This window comes from Bombus bifarius, unplaced genomic scaffold (assembly GCF_011952205.1).
Source record: "Bombus bifarius isolate JDL3187 unplaced genomic scaffold, Bbif_JDL3187 scf7180000008265, whole genome shotgun sequence".
NCBI lineage: Eukaryota > Metazoa > Arthropoda > Insecta > Hymenoptera > Apidae > Bombus > Bombus bifarius.
Window position 1 is genome coordinate 198,845 of NW_022884550.1, and position 22,006 is coordinate 220,850.

General features: G+C 36.5%; 1 protein-coding gene across 11 annotated transcripts in view; it reads right to left on the bottom strand.

Moving 5' to 3' along the window:
* LOC117211960 (AMP deaminase 2) overlaps nucleotides 1–21,407 on the bottom strand; it is a 33,531-nt gene extending 12,124 nt beyond the window's left edge. For 4 of the 11 annotated variants that reach the window (XM_033456350.1, XM_033456348.1, XM_033456347.1 and 1 more), the window contains exon 1: nucleotides 4,003–4,189. Coding sequence is in view for 7 of the 11 variants with exons in the window: in XM_033456339.1 (XP_033312230.1) it covers nucleotides 7,631–7,808; nucleotides 18,359–18,495; nucleotides 19,238–19,324; nucleotides 20,911–20,927 (419 nt within the window). In the remaining 4 variants the exon portion in view is untranslated. Of the gene's footprint in view, nucleotides 1–4,002; nucleotides 4,190–7,630; nucleotides 7,809–8,556; nucleotides 8,673–12,505; nucleotides 12,742–15,415; nucleotides 15,483–16,514; nucleotides 17,000–18,358; nucleotides 18,496–19,237; nucleotides 19,325–19,885; nucleotides 19,992–20,910; nucleotides 21,101–21,174 lie in introns of those variants that run through there. The other 7 variants (XM_033456339.1, XM_033456341.1, XM_033456340.1 and 4 more) reach the window with 7 other exon arrangements.
* Between the last annotated feature and the right edge of the window lie 599 nt (nucleotides 21,408–22,006).

Below are 22,006 nucleotides of genomic sequence, written 5' to 3' on the forward strand. Positions count from 1 at the left end.
GAAAGTGGTGCAAGCGTCAACAGAATTAGGCAAAATACGCGGCGTTGGAAAAGCCAGAGACATTAGAAGACGAAAACAAAAACATATTGAAAATTATCCAAAGCGCGTAGATATAAAAATTTGTACAAATGGAAGTTGTTTATGTTGAAAGAATTACGTGGTGAGTTGGCAGGCAAAAACATACGGAACGCATACATGGAATTTATATCTTATTATAATACTCTGATTCTGTGTCCTCAGCTCGAACAAGTCAATCCGCTACACAAAACTACGCAGTCTATTCAATATGCACGTTACATCCCTACAATTCCTACAGATAGGTTCGACCAACTGAACATTAACCGTCAAGTACGAAGCATAAAATTATATTCGCTGCATAAGAGAGCTAACAGAAACCAAATAACGTATGTTCTACTAGTACGAATTATAAAACGAACGGAACAAGCGACAAGTTTCCAAACCAAAGATCGTACACGCGAGCCTCGTTGCAGCAAGATAAATAACGATAAATAATAATAATAATACAACAAACTAGCGCTGCGTACTACTGTCAATATTAACCAGTTAGCTGTTGCTAACGATAGAAATAAATGTTTTCATTGTCTAATTTTATTACTGCAGTTTATTGCAGTTACCAAATTGCGATTTAAGCAGCAAATTGCAACTACTTTTCACGGCTGACGAGTATATTCGTCGAAAACAGCTAACTGGTGGCGATTAACAGTTTGCTTCGCGAGCTAGGTAGATCGTCGCGTTTCTTACGATGCCATCAGGTGTCCCAATACTTATGCACTTTCATCAAGCTTCGATGCAGAAGTGGAACACATACGGACAGATATAGATCGCACGTAAGAATTACATTGCAAGTTGTCTAAGGAGACGGAATAACGTGGCTTTCTTTCCCCACTAGACATAGAGGAAAGTCGTACAGTACCGGCCAAAATTCTCGCTTCTACCGTTAGTTAAATGCGCTATAAATGGACAATTAAATAAATACTACGAGAATGCAAGGCGATAGGGATAACACGATTGAAAACGATCTTTTTTCATTAAACGAAAAACAGTTTTTCCCGCTTAGTTTCACCTAGGAAATGGCTAGAACGCACGGAAAAACACCGCTGACAAATATTAAAAAAGAAAATAATGTCGATACATGTATCGGCGCCGCCGCTAAAGAGCTTCTTCCTCCTCCTCGATACGCGTATCGACCCCGTGCTGAACGTGTCAATAGAAGCATGAAAAACGCAACAGAGATATCGATAAGCATTTCGAAATTTTCCCACATATTTTCAAAGTCTGGTAAAACGGTTGCCCTTTAATTTAAATCTTCCGGTTAACGTAGGAGAGAACGCGGAGAGAGAAAAAGAATACGTTTGCCTACGGAGGGTTAATTTAATCCTGTTCGCAGAAGGTTACACGCTACATCGCTGGAAGGCAATGAAACGAACGGTAGAACGCACGAGCTACATAGTTGATAATAGAAAAAACAAAGAGTCGATATAAATTGCAGCATATGGCCTTTCTTCGCTGAGCCCCTCAATCGTCTTGTTGTCACGAAACATGTAAATATTTACGATCGTCGTCGGGCATTTCGAAACGGTATCGAAGGCAATCGTGCGTTTCATTATTTCTCGTTACCGGACGAACGGTAACGACGATTCGAAAAAAAAATACCACTTGTCGGAATTCTACCGTAATATCTGTGCAATAACACGTTCGATTTTACTCGCGAGATTTTAAGTCGACTTTACCGTAAGAATCTAGGAAATGAGCGTATAAAACGTATCTGCGATATTTACGCTATTCGTAAATAGTACTGCACGTGTGCGTTCGCAAACAGAATAAAATCGTGCGAAGATAACGCATGTACGATTCGACTGTTAAACACTTCGATCGCATATACAATGGTTGTTGGATAAAAGACGCAGACAGAATTTGCTCGCGATAGGTTTCGAGTAGAGCAACGGCCGTATTCGTCCATATGTTGCTACGATCGCTAGGAATGCGCAACGATTTTGCGGTAAGAACGACAGGAAGATCATCGCGGCTTGAACGAAGAAACATGAGAAAAGGAAATGCGTCGATGATCGACAAACGGGGGAACGAAATTTCCATAACGACGTACATCTCCTACGCGTAACCTGTTACATAGAGCGCTCGTAAACCTCGACGATATCAAGTGCAGTACTGCCGCACCTTTTCACGAGTTCGGAAAATTTTTTCACGAAATATTCGGAGGAACGAGTGTCCGCAGCTGTTAACCAGTTAGCTGTTGCGACCTCCTTGAAAGGCGTATAGCCAAAAAAGTGCGTGGCAAAAAGTAAGCGAGTTTACTCGTCGAACAAAAAATATATGTGGCTGTTATAATATAGGATTAAGTTGCACCGAAAAGACTGCTTTATTTCTTAATTTTATTACCGCAGTTTGTCGCAATTACCAAATTCTGACCACTTTTTACGGTTGACGAGTATACTCGTCATAACACGAGATATTGCCACTTCTTTGTGTCGAGTATACTCGTCGAAAACAGCTAACTGGTTAAAGAACATAATGTCGAATCATGCGTCTGCATATGTGCTCTATGTACGTATACGTGGCTCACGAAAATATTCGCACGCTCCTAGAAACTGTTTATGCATATACGAGTCGGTTAACGCAAGAGCGACGTAAACAGAAAAATGCCGATCACTGATTAACGAGGAGCGAAGTCGGAATCCTGTAACGTACAATAATATTAAAGAACGTTACACCTGTTTTATGTAAGTCACTGTACAGTTATGTCTGAAGATAGCACATCTGCACGAAACAGAATCAAGGTTAAGCTTCGGAGATGCGGCGTTAAACCAAATAGCTAGAAAACTGACTTACGCTACTTTCGCGTTAGACGGCTCGTATTATACGAAACGTTTTGAGACTTCATTGGCTCTGGAACGGGACACGACCGTCGTGATTACATTGGTAATATTTGAAACGAATCTGAAAATGTATGTAAAAATTAGAAGATATTTTACGGATTTCGTAAAAGTTAGTGTATTTGAACAAAGCATTTGAACAGTGAATTGTTCGTTGTATGAATAATACACAATATGTAGCGAGATTATCTTTGGCACTGATCGCACGTCGAAGACCATTGTCCATGCTGTGTATTAATTTTTCATTAACTGTATGTTTATAATAAATGTCTATGTATATAAATGTGATAAATAAATCTAAAAATGTATGCACAAGTTAAAAGATACGTAGTGGAAGCGAATAAGCCACAAATGTATGTAGCGAAATTGTCTCTTGCGCCAATGGCATGCCTAAGACTACTTATTCATCCTGCATAGTAATGTTTCGTTAACAAGTGTATGTCTGCAATAAATATTTTCCAACTTCTCTACATACATTTCCGGACTGCTTTCAAATCTTACTATCGTAACCACGACAGTCGTGTCTCGTTACTAGACCGCGCATCTTTATGCAAAGATCGTTCATTTGAAAATACAAAATTGCACAAATCACGCGTAATATGAGGAACCACAAGAAAACATCCAAAGTACAGCGCTTTCTATGATACGTGGTAGTTAAATCAATTTCTCAATTTCTGGAGATTCTTTTTTCTCAGCTATATCCTTAAGAACACGGGTTTCCGTGAAAATTCACAGTCTACTCGTCTACGGTGCCAACGAAATATCGAAAAGTTTCGTACACGCATAACGTACACGATATTCCCGTAAATAAGAATTCTGTGGTAAGTTTTGGAACGCTTTCACGAGCCACTGTATTTAAGTGTCAAAATGTCGTTGAGAATTCGCTCGACAGTTTATCGTTGCACAGGACGGGAAACTAAGCGAACGCGAACGTCTAACCAGGAAGAGACGGCGGCTCGGTCTTATTTCCGTTCCCTTTCCGTTATTCATCGATACGACGGTAACGCGTAATTCGAAGGTGTCACGGCATAGTAAACGCGGCGAGAGTCCGCGAATGTAAAAATTTCTGTCAATCGATACGTTAACTCACATAGCCTAGCCTCGGAAATTCTCGTGGCGAGGTCATGAAAGACTATCGTAAAGCCGACCGGGGATCATGCGGTCGTCCAACACGAGTCTGATATTTCTTGGTAGAGTACCGGAAACGATCTACGTTGCACGCAGATCATACCGCCGCGCACTTCCTACCACCACGATGGTCTTACGACTACTAAAAGGCCGGCCATGAAGGCTGCTCGCGAACCTAACCCCAACCTAACCCCTTCCCCACGTCTATGCCACTGCCACGCCATCATCGTCGCGCCACACCGAATCGCGCCACTCGTTCATTGTCAACCAAGCAACCACATTGTCCATATTGCGAAGACGTAGTTCGTTTGATGTAGCCCCTATAGGTTGTCGCTGCTTCAATTAATCGCGGTACCTCTATTATCGTTATAAAGAAGCTTTCGTTTCATCGTTTAGGAATTAACCCGAAGGTAACAGACGACGCAATTCTATCGCCACAAGGCAGCTCTTGAAAATCAATTTCATCGCGCCATGATGTTCCGCTATGCGTAGCTGTGATCCTCGCAAAGAACATAACCATCGCAGATACTTTAATCTGCTAACTTGTATTCCGATTATATTCTGTCACAGAAAGTTATATCCTGTATTTGTTTACCCCGGTTTTGTCTCGGCCAAACGTTGTCGTTGCGTTCTGTAGGCACCGAGATAAGGAAAAAGTGTCGTATAAACGTATGCGTGTTATTGGGAGCATCGTCAAGGAGTTATGACAAAAGAACGATATAGGAAATGACCGATAACGAATATGTGTTACTACGTATACTACACGTATACTAGTACAGAGTATGAATGGATCAAGAACAATTACATCTGATGGTAGTCGGTAGCCACGATTCTACGACTCCAACTGCAAGTCCATCACAAAATGTTCACCGTTCCTGACGATATAAGATTGGCAGTGGCAAAAGATCAAAAAGATGAATTTCGAATGGGTGCTGAATTTTTCAAGTTCATTCATAGCATTCTACCAGTAGAAAGTACAGAGAATTCGTCGCGTTTCATTTTATATCCATTACCTTTTCAAATTCTGTTCTTTTTTGAAGGATTTTTCAATTTGGGGGGTGGTCAAGAGTCGCAGGAGGGCCAGCAGGCTGACGAAATTGCACGACGTCGTGTTTCGCCAGAAACTGCTAGATAAGGTGCGATGAATGAGCCAGTTGTCGTAGCGAAGCACGAAACAGATTCAGTCATCGCTTTTCCAAAACTCAGACCGTTTCCGTCTCACTGCGTCACGTAATCGCTTCCGAGTATTCGGACAATGTTCCTTGTGCGCCGTCTGATCTTTTGCCGCGTTTTTATGGTAAACGCTACCTTGCTGGACAAGGAAAACAACGATTTCCTTGACCAGCAAGTACTGCGCTTGAATCTAATATAAATAATATATAATACATGACATTAGTTAGAGTCACGTCTTATACATTACACAAAATACACCAGCTACAATGGTAACCACCGCAGATTAAACAGTAAACCAGATAGATCTACGTTGCAGTATTGATCGCTACTTCACTGCATAAGAACTAAGATCTATCGTGTGAGATAATTTTACCAGTGCTCATTTTAATCGCAAACGTAATAGTGCTTGTACTGAGAATATGTTAACGGCAAATTATGTGAAAAAATTAGTCGAGTCGTAAAATCATACTTTCTAGTAGAAATTTTATTCCAAGTTTTAGCTTACTGCACAAATCTTAGAATGATAAAAATGAAATATTATATGAAGGTACTCGTTGACCTTCCGTTAGGCGGCTATTTTTTTTTCCACCTGGTCTAAGCAAGCAAATGTAATAGAAATCGAGCGCAACTGAAAATTTATTTTCAGAAGCTTCAGCACTCGCATCAAGAGGCATGGTATGGAACTAACAAGAGTAATAGCCAAGAATAGAATTGAATTAGGTACATGCACCTTCGTAGATAATCCCAATTATAGACGGCAGTTAAAAAGAGATCATAAATTCTGACCGCCTATAAAAACGCATTGCAATGAAATTTACGTCTTTTTAAGACAACACGAGACTCGCAAGTGGATCGCATAAAAGTGCAATTTTCAACATTAATAGAATGTCCTGAAGGAAATGTACCGGTGTTCTATTTTAACAGCACGAAATGACCTCTAGAATGAACGACTAGGGCAGGAAAAGATTACAGGCTTTTTTACACGATGGAAAAGGCAAATTTCCTCTCAGCAGCGAATAAAAGATTACAAATTGGAAAATGAAAAAAATTCCTAAACTGAAGAATTAAACGTAATCTTAAAAGCATAGTTGAATATATTATTTATCTTAATTCAAGTGCGTATCAAAAGTATAATACTTATATCCTTAATGTAGTATATGGTTAATTGTACTTATTAGTAATGATCGTAACGTGTAGTACGTTCCAGCAATTTTATGAATGTTTACTACGACTATTGGAGTAATTGTAAGTCATATTTCATTTTGTAGTTTTTAAAATTACTTCAAGTGTGTCTTGTAATAAATGTTATTCTAATAAGTAGTATTTTCTAGCAAGTATCGTGTCCTATACAATGTTATATAATGTACGTATAACTATAATATAATAATTTATAACAATAATTTTGGAGTTACGTTGCTAGAATTTTTGGTTAATGTCATGATATAAGGGTAGCTTAAATTTTTTGGAGAATACGAGTACGCTGTAGCTTAAGGCCGTTTAAAACCGTCTTCGTTATGCTTTTCTCTCGCTATTCTCAGTAACGCTTTGGAAAGGGCTGTATCGCGACTACACATAACTACTGCAACGGGTTAAAGAATGACCTCGTTCCAACGTTGAATTTTCATGAATTCTGGAGCAAGGAAATCGATTTATCAAACTGTTCAACAAACTCGTAATATCATCAGTTTTCAAACATTTACAAGAATAATTACCATTTTTATAAAATTGCAGTGAAAACTGCTCAAACATAAGAAAAAAGTTTTCAGGTAATTACTTTTGACCTAGGTAATATAGAAAACCTTAAGGTATTAGTCAGATATATATATATACAGAACGTGATTGAAGAATTATCAGTACTGATAATGAAATCTATATCGATAAATAAACATCTCTACACCGAATCTATAGAGTTATTGTGACATGTTTAAGTGGACTAATTGGATAAGTAAAGATTACACGTACATATTTGAACATGCTCTTACAATTCTTTAATTTAATTTACAATATCATAAAAGATAAACGAAGAACATCGTTTTACGTAACCTGTAAGATAATTCGTAATAACGTCTGGATAAGCTCGAATAAATTGAATCAGAATAAGACTCATCCTAAATATATTTTATCGCTATCGCGAGTGGAAGAATACAAAAACCGACAGAACTTTCCAGTACAGTAACCGAAGTACTAAGAAGACCAGTAGGCGATCGTGCTTCCAAATTTTCCACGTATGATTCGTACAATTTATGAACTGGCGTATTTCAGATCAAATTCGGCTGGACTATACCGTGGCTGCTCTCATTGCGTCACGTGTAAACAAGTTTTATCGATGTCTGATTAGACATCATCCGGTCGTACCATGATCACCAGCGTGAATCAAGGTTCATTTTTTAGAAGAAAATTACGAACGCGTTACTTACTTGACGGTTAATTGTCTCTGTATGAGAAGCTTCTTCTCGATTTGTTCGATTGGAAATTGTGGCACCTCATAGGGGGCAGAAATTTCATTGGGCAATTCGTGCGGTACAAGTCTTAAGGAGGTTCCACCACCTGCACCTGTTCCGCCACCTTCCAGACCAAACACCGGACTTTCGCTTCCTGTAATGAAAAGCATGGTCCCTTTTTAGTAGGAAAACGTTTACACTAAACGTATTATTATACCTCGAAAGCGGATGCAAAATGCCTTAAAACGAGTTTAGTCGAGTACAGCGGTTCTTAATCTCTGGTCCGCGGACCCCAAATGGTCGCAAACTCTTCACGGTGCGACGCTCACGCGCAACTTGTTATTTTACTACTCGAGTAAAAAATATTTAACCAATTAACTGCGTTCGACGCGCTTACTCGTCCTTTTATTTACTTATCGCGCTAATTACACACCCCATAAGAGATTTTTAAAACTAAACTCCGCAGTTAACTGGCTAAGGAGTACGCGTACCTAAAAAATGTTCCACGTGTATGTGCATTTATCTTTATTTATTTAGACCGAATATCTCCTCTGCAAATTTGAAGATCGTTGATGAGCGATTGACGAACGTTTTAAATATTTCAGGCCTGTTACGGATTCGAAGTTTGAATCAAGTGGAAACACGGATTACTATATATACGCGACAACAGGAAATTATTTAGAATAAACGTGATTACCGAGAGACTAAGAACCGCTGGTTTAGCGGTACTACCTCAACACTTGGTTAACAAGATTGTACGCTTCTGTGTATGTCTAATGCAAATTGCTAAGTAAGTTTCAACGTGCGTAGTTCGTTGCTGTGAACTAGAAAACGCTTTCACTGTAACCGCCAATTATTTAACGTAAACGCAGCAAACATACACGTTGCATCGAGAAAATTACCATCGTTCCCCGCCTGCCCCGTTTTTTGCAACCATTCCGTAATAGAATTTCGCTTATATCCAGACAAGTAGTCAGTTTCGCTACCCAGCACCATCGTGCAGTTTTCTTCTGCTCGTCTAGAAAGATTTGCCAGAATTCTAATATCGAACATGATTTCGCCAATTTCTACTCGAATCTGTCGATCGTCTACGATAGTTGCAGCTTGTTTACTTGCAAACAGAACTCGATATCAATTAGTAAAAAAAAAAGCAATCGAATATGTATATGTCGTATCAGACATATTAGACTTGGGCAACTAAGTGGACGCAGATTTTGTCATTAGGTGGTATTGACAAAATCCGCAATCACTTAGTTGCCAACCCGATAGAAGATCCGAACGTTCGTTTGCTGACTGAGTAATTACAAAAGAAAACGATAATCGTGATACTGGAACTGTCGACCTTTAACCAGTTAGCTGGTTCTGACGAGTATACATTTTAAGTACACGCTTTTCAAAGAAGTCGCAACAGTTAACTGGTTAATGTGTACCTAAATATATTGCACGTAATTAGTTGGAGCTGAAGCAACATGACAAAAATAAACGAGTATGTGTAACCGTGTTTCTATCTGAATAAAGGTAAACGTTAATATTGCTAAAAATATTTGCATCTCTCGGTATTTGCAAAAACAAAGAATCTGGCACCGGCCACTGTAACTGGCTTGACGGTTTTACTATTAGGCAGATTCGATTTACGAGTAGTTTAAGAAGAGTAAACGATAATCTCAAATACAATAAATCCCTGCGCGTTAATCGATCGCCGAGAAGTCCCGATTTTCGACCACTTATAAAGAGGATTTGCTGTTCAAATTCGTTCTAAAGAGGCGAAGGCGAGTGATTTCGATTTCGCGTTACAATTCGCTCTAACATTGATAAATTTTCTACCAAACGATAAACCTCGTTAAAAGAAGTAGCTTTTGTTTGAAAACTTTTCGTCTGTTTTCGATCTCTTGCGGCTCGCGAGTTATGTGTTTAATCAAAAAGTTCGTGGAATTTTGGAATTTCCCGGTGAGAAAGCGCCGACTGAAAAAAGAAAACGTTTGTTCGTTTGCGATCTACCACAAACATATACAATACATACAATAAATCGAAAATGTTGTAAATCACGGCTGACGTCAAAGGGCGATATTTAATCTCATTTTCTGTTTATGTTATATAGTAATTTTACGTACATATTTAGATATAGAATTATAATTTCGTGTTTATGTTGTACGTTTTTTCTACGAAAATATTACTTGCATTTGTCGAGCGTATCTCGAAAGTTGTACCAATTGTTGACATGTATTATATCGATAACGATATCGTATTTAGCTTTTCACCTCCGCGTTTGGAAGGAACAATTTATGAACATGTACCTGTACTTAAACGAATAACAATCACCCTGTATAATATGCGAGGCAAATCTCTAGTAAGTTTCATTTCTTCCTCTCATGTTCATAAAACCATAAATTTGCATAAACATGCAGAGTCTATTTCTAAGTCCGACCAGAAGTTGCAACAGCTTTCTGTTTACATATGCAATATTGAAGTCAAGTTAAATCAAAGTGTATGTTGTTCTTCAGAGTTCGAGTACTATTTTTGGGAATCCGAATCTTTCAACACGTTGCAGTTCTCTGACGCCAATACGCCAGCAACCTTGACAGCGTGACAATCGTTGTTTGATTTTGCTTTAATCATAAACGACGTAAACCAAATTTACACACGTTTATAATATTTCCCTTTCTGAAACGAAATTCTTTGTTTCAAGCTGGAGGCTATATGCGAGAGCATTCTCACAATGTGTACCCAATTTAATCACCTTTTGTAATTTGCAGCTTTTATAGTCAACTTGATAAACAAAGTAATTGAAACCATAAACGATAACTTTTATAAACTAAATTTTTTAAGTTATGGCGTAAGAATTAATATCTGCCTCTGAACGATTTTGATTGTGAATACTATATAGGACCAACATTTTTTACGTTACTGGTAACCATTATCGATGACGAAAATTGTTTTTCTTTATGAATAACCATTATTGACAAGAGGAATTGTTTTCAGTCACGACTCACTATTATCGGTGACAGAAGTTTCGTTTGTCTAGGTTAAGAGTAATCAATATCGATGGCTGTGTGTACATAACCAAGACAGATGAATCTTAATATTTTTTTTTACAACTTTATTCCTCGAAAAATTTCTGCAAAATTTAACGATAGCTGATTTCCATTTAAATAAAAATTAACTTCCTCTCGATGATTTTCTCTTTTAATTTTTAAAATAATTGTTACTTTCGTCCTCTAATCGAAATATTACTTCTTACGAGTAGCACGAAATGGAATTTGCGGATCAAAATTGATTCTAACCTTAATTACACCAAGCCCGAGTGACAACGCTTATATAACATCTACTTCGTTCTGAATAATTCAGCGCGATTAAAGAAAACGTAATGTTTCGAACGAAAGTTTAATTTAGGATTAAACTAAATTTTAACAGAAAGTGGAAACAGAGAAGTGAAATAAATGAGCGAATGGTATTATATAGATATAGAGGGAATTCTATCGGTTTAGGTTTAAGATAACGGCATTTTTTAATGAGATTTTTATTTTAAATTCCCGAGAAAGCAGTCAACCTTAAACAAGCCACTGCTTTCGTGACAAACAAAGCACATGTCTCACAACTATTGCGAAACGAAGGATACGTATTATCACGTATTATACGTAGGTATACCATGAAATGAAAATACGATTCAGATCACATCGCTTGGTTATTTACATATGACGAAAGTAACCTATATGTACCCAATATGTATATAGTTGGTGGAATGTTTATGTTGGAAATTACGCTACACAGGTTACACTTATCAAACATTTTATAGGATAGTTAAAAGTTTGTTTTGAAAACTTTCTTTGTTTTCTTTGTTTTGTAAATTCCTAGACTTTTTTTGACAAATTTTTCTACAAATTTGATGGGACCTATTCGATATATTAACACAGACATTTTTTGCGGAAATAACGCACGATCAAAACGTTATTCTGGATTTAAAATATTCCATTCATAGGACTGATAACTCGATAAAGTTGTCACGACCCATGACTTACGTCAAATTTACAAAACCAAATGCGCAGTATTAATAGAACAGAACGTGGAGAATAGCATGAGACAAAAGGGCAATGGCTGTTTGCACGCGTTAAGTACAATGAATACTTTTTTGCCTTATGCTGTCTGCCACCTGATATAGACAAGTAATTTTGCCAATGCACAGTTCCCAGCCGTAACAAACTGTCGGCTCACACTAACAAGAGTATGTCAACAAACAGACGTTTCATTTTTTGCGCAGTACCTCCGATTCAATCGCGAGTGTACTATTTTTGTTCTTTAAGCAACGATCTTCGTATACAAGTAGCTCTATTAGTTTGAATCAGCGATACCGATGTTCGTGAATAACTATTTCCAGAAAAAATGTCTGCTCGCATGAGTCATCCTTCGACAGTTTCATTTGGAGTGTATCCAAAATCTAGAAATTAGATATGTATGTACACAGACGATTACTAAAGATAAATTGCTTTGAATCGTTTACGTGTTTTCTTTAGTTACAGTTATAGATAAGATATGACACATTGGATTATTTTAATATCACGACTAAAGGGCAAAGTAATTGTAAATCAATTGTAAAATCCTTCAAGTTTTTCTAATACAAAATCCTATAATGCTTCGAAAAAATACCACATTAACCATGATGTCCGTGAAACGATATTGGTTCGTGAGGCAGTTACATGAATAATCAACGAGAAGATGAAAAACATGACTTTAACATCTGAGACAACGACGTCTTTTGTTTCAGCAAAAGTACGAGAAGTTCACACGTACATACAAAACTTATCGCACAGACGATCGACATTTCGAAAATCAGGATTCTGACAGGACAAATCTTACACAAATAAATACCACACTTTCTTTGCTTCTGGCCACTAATACTAATAACGATTTCCTCAATTATGATATCACAAAAACTCGGCAGTACACTGCCGTTTCCGAAGAAAGATGACACAAAACAGTTTTTCAGTTTTCCTCGTGTCAAATGCGTCAAAAAATGTGTCAAAAACGCGGGGACGAACTACAAAATAAAGACGATACTCCTAGTTCGTAGTACAGAGGGCACTGACCACATTAACTGGTCGCGAGTATCGAATACACTGACTGTAGCGTACAGTTGGCACTTGGTAGACGTCGTAGAATCCGTACGCACGACCACACGTTCGCTGGTCTACATGCACGTCTCTACCTCTAACACTAACGCAACCGTGTTTTCTGGTAGCGCCGTTAACGCACGCACGCCAACGTTGTGAAACAGTTCTCAAGAAGCGTTAGCCACCGCACGTTTTCTCATAACCTCATAAGATGTGTACATATTCCTTCCTTTTTGCTCATCTTTCGTGAATTAGCGCTGTTCATTCGTGCACAGGAATTATTCGTTAACATGTTAACTATGACGCGAATTTTACATCTCTAACGATGACCACTAATGATGTAACAAGAGTACACGTGGAATTTTCATACACACACACACACATATATAGATAGATAGATATACATATTTATATACATAATATTTGTACTTGGCTTGCGTATTCTCATTTGATCCACATTCTTCAAACTACGCATATAGTTACGCACGATATGCATATATATTTATACACAAAGTATAACTATACATATACATACCACATGTGTAGTTTTAAAGAATGTGGGTCAAAAATAAGAATGTAATATATAATATACATGTCCTGATTATTATCGGTAACCAAAAGCATTTTGATCATTTATAGCAGTTATTTCTAACCGAAGTCGGCTAAACTAACCTACTATTACTATCGTAAACCTAGTATTGAGTTAATAAAACTATCATGTAACATGCTTTTTGAATTGGACGTAAAGCCCTTACAATCTCATGGAAAAAGCAACAAATGGACCCATTTATGCTAAACATGGGTGACCTTGGTTTCGCTATGAAAACGAACTATTTTCGTCGAATTCTTTTATCGTCATTTGCAGTATACTCGACACCATTAAAGTGCTGTTCAAAACATTTCTCGCTACATGGCCTCGCAAATAGCAGAAAAATAAAGTCGCGTTACGCGGATACCCTGTATACTGGTGATCTTTATCGGTCTATCAGATCTACTGAGATGAGTTCTTCAAAGCCTTTTCTGTACATGCTGGTTATATAATTGTTAGCCAGTGAGTTGCTACGAGCTTCTATTCTGTTTTTATCATCTGTAGACATTTAATTATTAACAAAAATATGAAACTCTCCGTTTAGAATTCATTACTCATAAATCAAGTCCTGGCACTCGACCAAAGACTGGTCCTAAGCGCCAAGAAGCCGCTTTTCATAAACGAGATCGTTAGAGAGACACTTGGCGCAAGTGTTTACAGGTATGCGATTTGCAGATTTTTCATACGCCAAAATCATACGAATCATCCTCACTATGATTATATCATGCTTTTCATTTCTAAATTCAATTAACTTTGCCAAAACTTTAAATATCGTTAAATTGCTAAGAATAGAAGATTCCGTGGCTAAAATAGAAATATCTGCACTTTTAGATTTCACTGATACGCCATTACACGTTCCAACGGTTTTAATTCAAGAAAATAATTTGTATAACGAAATTTCGATAAGATCAATTAAGAAATTGTAAAGACAACAAGAAATATTCTCATTTTGTGACTAAATAACGTTAGACTTACTTGACATAGGATATCTGTATCTGACAAAGATTTTACCTGTGAATAGACCTGTAAACCTGTGGAATAGACGACTCTAACTTCTGAGACACCCAGCTACGCGGATTACTCGTCAGCAAGACCGTCGGAAGATTTCTCACGTTGTACGCGAGGAGCGGTTATCCCTACTCTCACTGCCACTCTTAACAAAATCACAAGCTCGCGTATTCGCCAAAGACATATATGATAGTGGCAGTGGCAGTGGGAACACGATTAAGGGGGTCATCTAGCAATGGCAACTCTGCCGCGAGATACCCTAGTAGACAAAATAACTCGGACACCCACTCGTAGAGATACATTCGTATCTCACGAGATAAGATACATAGCTGAGAACATCGATGCCAGGGCTGAACTTGCTGAAAGTTCCAAAGCAGAAGCCAATCGGACGCCATTACATCAAGGCGATACCACCTGTATTGTGCATGTTGATTCGTTTAAAAATGCGATTTGTACATCTTCAGTCCTCGCATATGCAAACGTATGTACGTACCAAATATGGAACCTACAATTAACTCAATTAATTAATACAATTAAACACAATGAGCGTTCAGCGTGTGTAACATGAAACATGTCAATGATGCTGTTACTGCCAATCGTGTTGCAGAATTATATTTATTTTCTAGCTACCAGTTCTACAGACTGTACTAGACAGCGTTTTTTTTTCTCGTCGCATTTGTTTACATTTTTTACCGCGACTTCGAGATTCTTAAATCTTTGCATGGTACACGATATATTAGGTTGTCCGGAAGGTGTCTTTCTTTTACAGACACGTCTTTTACAACGATGCATAAAAATACAAACATGAAACCTAATCTGTCGAACATTGTGATCTGAATGTTATGATCTTTATTTTGATAGAACAAAATGGATCATACGTAATTCGATAAAATAATATAAAAAGGAAAATGTTGTACTTTCCATTATTTCCTTATAAAACGAAAGGAACTTTTCGGCCGACCTAATATTAACATACTAATATCCGTTAATCTTGAAAAAAGGCATGTTTCTCTTCTTGGGAGATTTTTGAAATCAGCTGTTCCATTTAGATTTAGTCACCTTTTCTATTTAGATGCGATTTACTAATCGTTTCCCACGTTGATTCATACATGATTAGATTCCTTCTAGGAAATTACCAGAAATCTTTCAAACGGTAATTGCTTCCAGTTACTTAGCTTTGTCACACTTCTAGCACCTCCACTGCACTTACGTAAAGTTATATCGAACGATACAGCTAGAACGTACAATTTCAGAGACGCAAAATTCTCAGAAGACCTTTTCTACAACTTCAGACATAAATTTTTTACAAGATCCTTCGTAAATAACGTTATAAAGGAATATGATCGAAAGGTTCGATTGTCCAAAATCGAAGAGTAGATGAATTGCTACAGCGATAAATTACTACGCAGTAGATATATCGATATCAGTGATTTCTGATGACAGAATAAATTATCACTTCAAGTACGTGCTTCAAACACTTTAATTGCAGAATACCACGAAAAGAATTGCTTTCTACGAAACTATTCAACCAATAGATAGTACACTTGGATATATGCACACCTCGACTACGCGAATGTCAATCGTCATAGATACTCGCGGAAAACTCCCTGTTTCTTACAGTACGTGACGATGAGGCAAGATACCGACAGATTACGTGTGTTAACGGACGCAAAATAATATATGCCAATGTGTACATAAGGTAGCGATAGCGTATCGCGTTTGACTTTAATTTATCCACGTATTTTAGACTCGTCTTTCACGACAGAATAGTAGTCGATAATATGTTATTTAAAAGTAGAAAATAAAGAAGGTTGAACTCTTTTGAAACTGCGATTTATACATAAAATTTGATGATAAATATTAGCTGAATAACGTAAAAATTAATATAACAGGGATAGAAGTAAATAGTTGAAGGACAACGATAAATAATTATGATATCGTGTATTTCTTGGTTAATGGTAACCAGAATAGTTATTAACGATTATTAAAAAAAATGTACCACTTACAAAGGTTATCTGTAAGCCATGTTTCTTACTTAGAGATATTAATCCTTACATCATAACTTTGAAAAATTCGTTTTATAATAGTTATGATGTCTGGTCATATATTTATACAAAATAAACCTAGCAACTCGTAAATAGAAAAGACCAATGTTTACCTTCATCCTCGAGATCTATGAGAAAGTTGGGTAGTCTCGGTAAGCAATGAAAAAAGTCGTTTTCCGTCGAGGTGACGCCTCTACTTGACATGATTCGATTTATATATGTATAACCGCCAGACGCTTCACGTAGCACTCACGATGCTAATTCGGGGTAATTTAAGTTCTAAAAATTGATACTGCGGTATATTATATACAGTATATGTTTATATTCTAGACAGACATCTTCGCGTGAAAGACGTTCTAACTTCGAAACGAGTTCACCAATTTACTATGCTTCGTCTGCTGTACCGAGTTCTTCGTCTTGGTTATTACGCTGTTCGTTTAACAACTGAATTTTATAACGTCAAGTTAACTACGGTTAGACTATTCCATGTTATGACACGACCGTGCTAACCGTTTAATACTCGAACAAATATTGTTCGTTATCCATTAGCTGCACACGAAATCCACAAAGCCACTCCAATCTATTACAGTTTTTTAAACGTTGAAGCAACCAAATGCATACACGTTTGTTTGACAGCCCAATGACCTTAAACGATAGACCGAACACGAGTCGTAGGAGAATTACATATGTAGTTGATGTGGCTTGTGATACGAATACACCAATACGTAATACACTGCTTATTGGCAGAGAACTTTGCATTCATATATCGACCATTCACAACATGGAAAAACACTAGAAAATGTGACCGTCGCTTTTTTGTCGTTAAACAGGATAATTAAACGACTGCGAGTTATCTTCTCGTTTCTATTCACGTAGTAAAACTCTCGAACAGTCCAGCTAACGCAACAGTAAAGAGACAGAGGATGTTCGCACGATGGCAAAAATACTATTCAGCTTCGCGAAGGCGAGAAAGAGGACGACGTAGAACGCAAACGGGATGTAGGCTCTATGCCAAATTTCAAATACATTACCTGATGGTACAGTAGAACTCCATCTATCTGAACGAACGGTATAAACACGTGGGACCCACTGGAGGAGTGGACAGGGAACAGTAAAGCAACGAAAAAGAATTCATATAAACGCGTATCCTATCTGACCTTGTTTCTACTGCGCTAATAACGCTAAGAACATTTTTTGTTTCTTCAGAGATACTCTTAAATGTCCAACAAGAATTTTTCGTTTCCAAAAAGGTTCAAAAATGGTCAGGCGAGACAATGTTCGAACATATTTTACGAAGAGAGTAAGTTAACGGACGCACGTTGTTCGTGATGCATGCAGGATGCGAATGATCGATGCGAACGACGCGGCTGAAAAGTAAGTACGACAAGGAACGATAATAGGATAATTTGTCAATTCGAGCTATTATTAAGCCGCGAGAACATTTATTACGGAGACGCTCTGCACGCTATCAAAGCCAGTTAAAACAAAACCGGTTGTTAGCGTCACACAACGGTTTATCGATCCTTAAAAACCTAAATGTTGGAAAGATAACAATTTTCACACCTATACACTTAAGCTTACAGCGCTAGCATAAGAGACAACATTATTGTCGAAAATGTTTATCCATATCTTGGATGAGTTAAAATTACAGCATCATATTTAATAAAATGTACTTTACGCCTTGATGGTGACCATACGGCAAACGCGTTAAAAAAATAACGCTCTTGGTATAACTAAAATGTTTTACTGTAAACAAAGTACAAATAATAATAGCGTAGGTACTTCAAATCTTCTGGTCAACAAAGTGGAATATGTATAGCTTATGCTACAGTGGTGTGCAAAAGTTCCAGGTCATCACACGTATTAATTAATATTCGTTTGGTATATGTTTCTTTTCTAAAAGAATTCACACATATAGGAGTTCAATGACATGATAAAATATTACAATCAAACTTACGATCACGATGGTGGTCGACATTGCGTGGCGTTGTCGAACTGTCGGCGTCACCTTCGCCGTCTAATTCATAATAAATCCTATTGGTTCCACTATTCACGTCCTTCACGCCATTCACATCTACCAGATCTTCCATGCTTCTATAAACATGTACGTTTTGATTTTTCTCTGCGCACAGTGCAACATCAATTTATGTAGGTGAATATGCGATACCGTAACAAATTGCTGCAGATAAGGTACGAACTCGATAGTGTCATAAGAAACTATATGTTACTGACATCTATTGGCATATATACTTATTTTCCAATGAAACGTTTTTCGATCGAAATTCGACGTTTCATTCTCATAATATCAAATTTTTGTAGTCGCGTGAACGATATAAAATTTGATACACCTGGTCCCGATTAATTGATATGTAAATGCTTTAGTAAATATTATTAAGGCTAACGGTTAGGTTACTCGTGAAAATTATCTGGCTACATAAGATAGTCAAGAGTTTCGATACCCTCCGCGGTCAGGTCACTATACTGTGTTATACAAAGCATACGTTGTTGGTAATCCTTTAAACGATACAAAACTTAGCGTACTTGCTCGGATAGTTTTCAATGGTAATGTATATTATACTATAATGTGTATTATACTATATTTTGTTGAATGGTATATAATATTATATTTAACAGTATTCATAAAAAACGTACTTCATACTATTTACCTACGTAAAATCATTAAAACCATTATTATTAATTTATGGTGTTTATATCTTAGTTCCTCGTTGTTTATATCATAACGTTAATTAACGAAAATTCAGTCAAAATCAATAGATAAGGTTATAATTAATGATGTTTTTTTCTATGTGAAATTGATTTTTCATCCGGCACATACCTGGTCAAATTAATCGACCGTCCAAGTGATAAATCAAGCTTGTTAAAAGTTCGGGGTCCGTTAAATTTCGCTATGATGAACGCAAATCTAAATCATGTTTATAAATCTTCATAGTTGTTTATCTTGCTGCTCATTTTTTACTCCACAGATCGGTTTACGTAATAAATATAAGCAGAATTTAAAAAAATTAAGATAACGAAACAGGGAAAGACAAAATGTAGAAAGCAATACACTATAAACGAAAAAGGTCGTTTAGTTATTATAGGCGAGTAACACTTTTCCAAATAAATTCATCGATCTATCGGTCTATTTGGTATGGTTACCTATGATTATGGTATATGTATATTAACTTTTCAAGATTATCGAACGTCATCTATCATCGTTTAAGAAGATATTCCTCTATGAACGATGCAAAATTTAACGATTTTCATGAATTAAAAAAAAAATTTTTGATAAACGACGTAAAAATATAAATTTGTTACCGTTGACATAGCATGTAATATATGGAATAACCTATAAAAATTTCAGAGCAATCGACCACTTAATTTCTGAAATTTTATCTACACTAGGTGAAAGAATTACGTTTCTAAAAAAACGCGTGTACATTTTACACTGGAAAAGTACTAAGCTTGCGAAAACATTACTTACGATATCAATCGCCGATCCCAACTCCATACAAGACATCTCCAGCTTTCTCATACATATTTATCATCTAATTCTAGTCATAGAGCAATATCGCCTTAAACTTCTCCTCCTTCGTAGAAAATCCAGAAAATTTTGTTTATTTTATGCATTTGCAAGGAGGCAGCACAATATACAGTAATGAAATGATACTTATACCTCCTAAAATTACTCTAGCATGTAATTTGCTGGCAGACATCCCAGACAATTATCAAAGATTGTAATATTTTCTAAATATACATACATCAGATATCTTATAAATATATACCATATAATATATGTAAATATTGTAAATATACATATAAATAAAAATAATTTATAAGTGCCGAACTCGAAATTGATGGCATCCAATTATAAAAAAACAAATCATTTAGTGTTTTTCGACGGCTTTTATGGACAGGCTGGAACCATATTCGTCTGATAGCGAATTAGATGTCTTTCAGAAGATTTTAAACTTACAAAATAAGAAAATCATCATATTAACGATCGAAGCGACGAATTAAAAGTATCAATAGTAAATATACTATTAATAAAATTGACAGTATTAATGGTAAATAGTGTAGCAAGATAAAATAGTGTAAATAACAAAAATATTAATTGATAACAAATAACCTTTAAGTATATTGAAAGGCCAGTACATCAGAGGTCAATGAATTTATCTCGGGGTCTCTTATACACTTATAATTAACTGGACAAAAACATATACATATATATGTGTAGCGGCATATAAAAGAAACGTTTAGACATCACCTAGCTAAGCAAAACTTGTAAATATCTCTATAAAACATCTTTTTTATGTTTCTACAAGTTTTATTTTAAACATTTTTCCGAATAATGAATAATTCGGTAAATAACTGCGTGGGAAAATTTAAGTAGGATACCCCATTTGTATCGTATCACATAAGACAAAATAACAATGAATTGGTTCGTCATTATTCAATCTGTTATCAAAGCGTTGACTCTCTTACACTTTCGCTATTCTTAGAGCTTACGGGTGAAACGTCAGCATGCGTTTTTTCTCTCCTTGAATTAGGAAAAACACTTCACTTGAACAACTTACAATAAAGAATTACATGTACGCGTTACACGTTGATCAAACCAACCACAAAGCACAATTTTCGGAACATCTGACGTTTGAACGAATGTATGTGTTCATGGAAACACTCAATTTGCCTTTTAGAGTAGCTTCCAAAATATAGTCACAACAAGGACATGAACGTAGTTTAATGATATATATGAGAAAAAGGTTCACATACATGTATTGCTTTGTTACAGGATTTATCAAAGATGCAAAAGAAAAAACTTTGTCGAACGATAGTTCTCGAATGCACTTTTTGATAAAAAGAAAAACGCCACAGGTAAAACTTCCGGCACGCTGGAGCGTGCTGTTAGCTACCGACTGTCACTGCACGTTTCAGCCACGATGTGTCGCGTAGGATCGTACCTACCGTTTCGAGGACCTCCCTGTAAACTCGACAAGCGTATTATCAGAATTCATATAAACGATAAATATAATAGTAAACACAATAAGACCTGCTTCATGATAGTAAATGTAGTTACATTTTATCTTCATTAAAGCGTATATTAATCTTTTTCAGAAACTGTATCTACAATTTCACATTTTCATTGCCCATAATAAAATAACCTCATTTGTAAGTGTAACCATTACTTGTTTATTAACACATAACCTACAAAATACGCAGAAATAGCAAGTAATTTTTACGATAAAATACACTTAATAAATTGACTACTGTTTTAAAACATTCAAACCCATTAATGAATAAAAAAGTATCCCAGTTTACTATTGATTGATTTCAAAGTAAATATATCGTTTTAATAACTATCAGATCGTTGATTGTGGAATATTAAACATATGTTTAGTGTCCAATAGTCCAATACTCGAAAAATACAAAATTTTTCACCTGTAACCTTAAAAGTAGCAGAAACAAAGGAAACATACGGCAATGGGCACGATTGGTCGAGTGGCGCGACAGTGGCACACGACTGGCGCAGACTCGCGACTGTCGATCTGCGAAAATCCATATTTCGCGACGCACTATCACTGGTGCATCCTTTAAATATATTAAA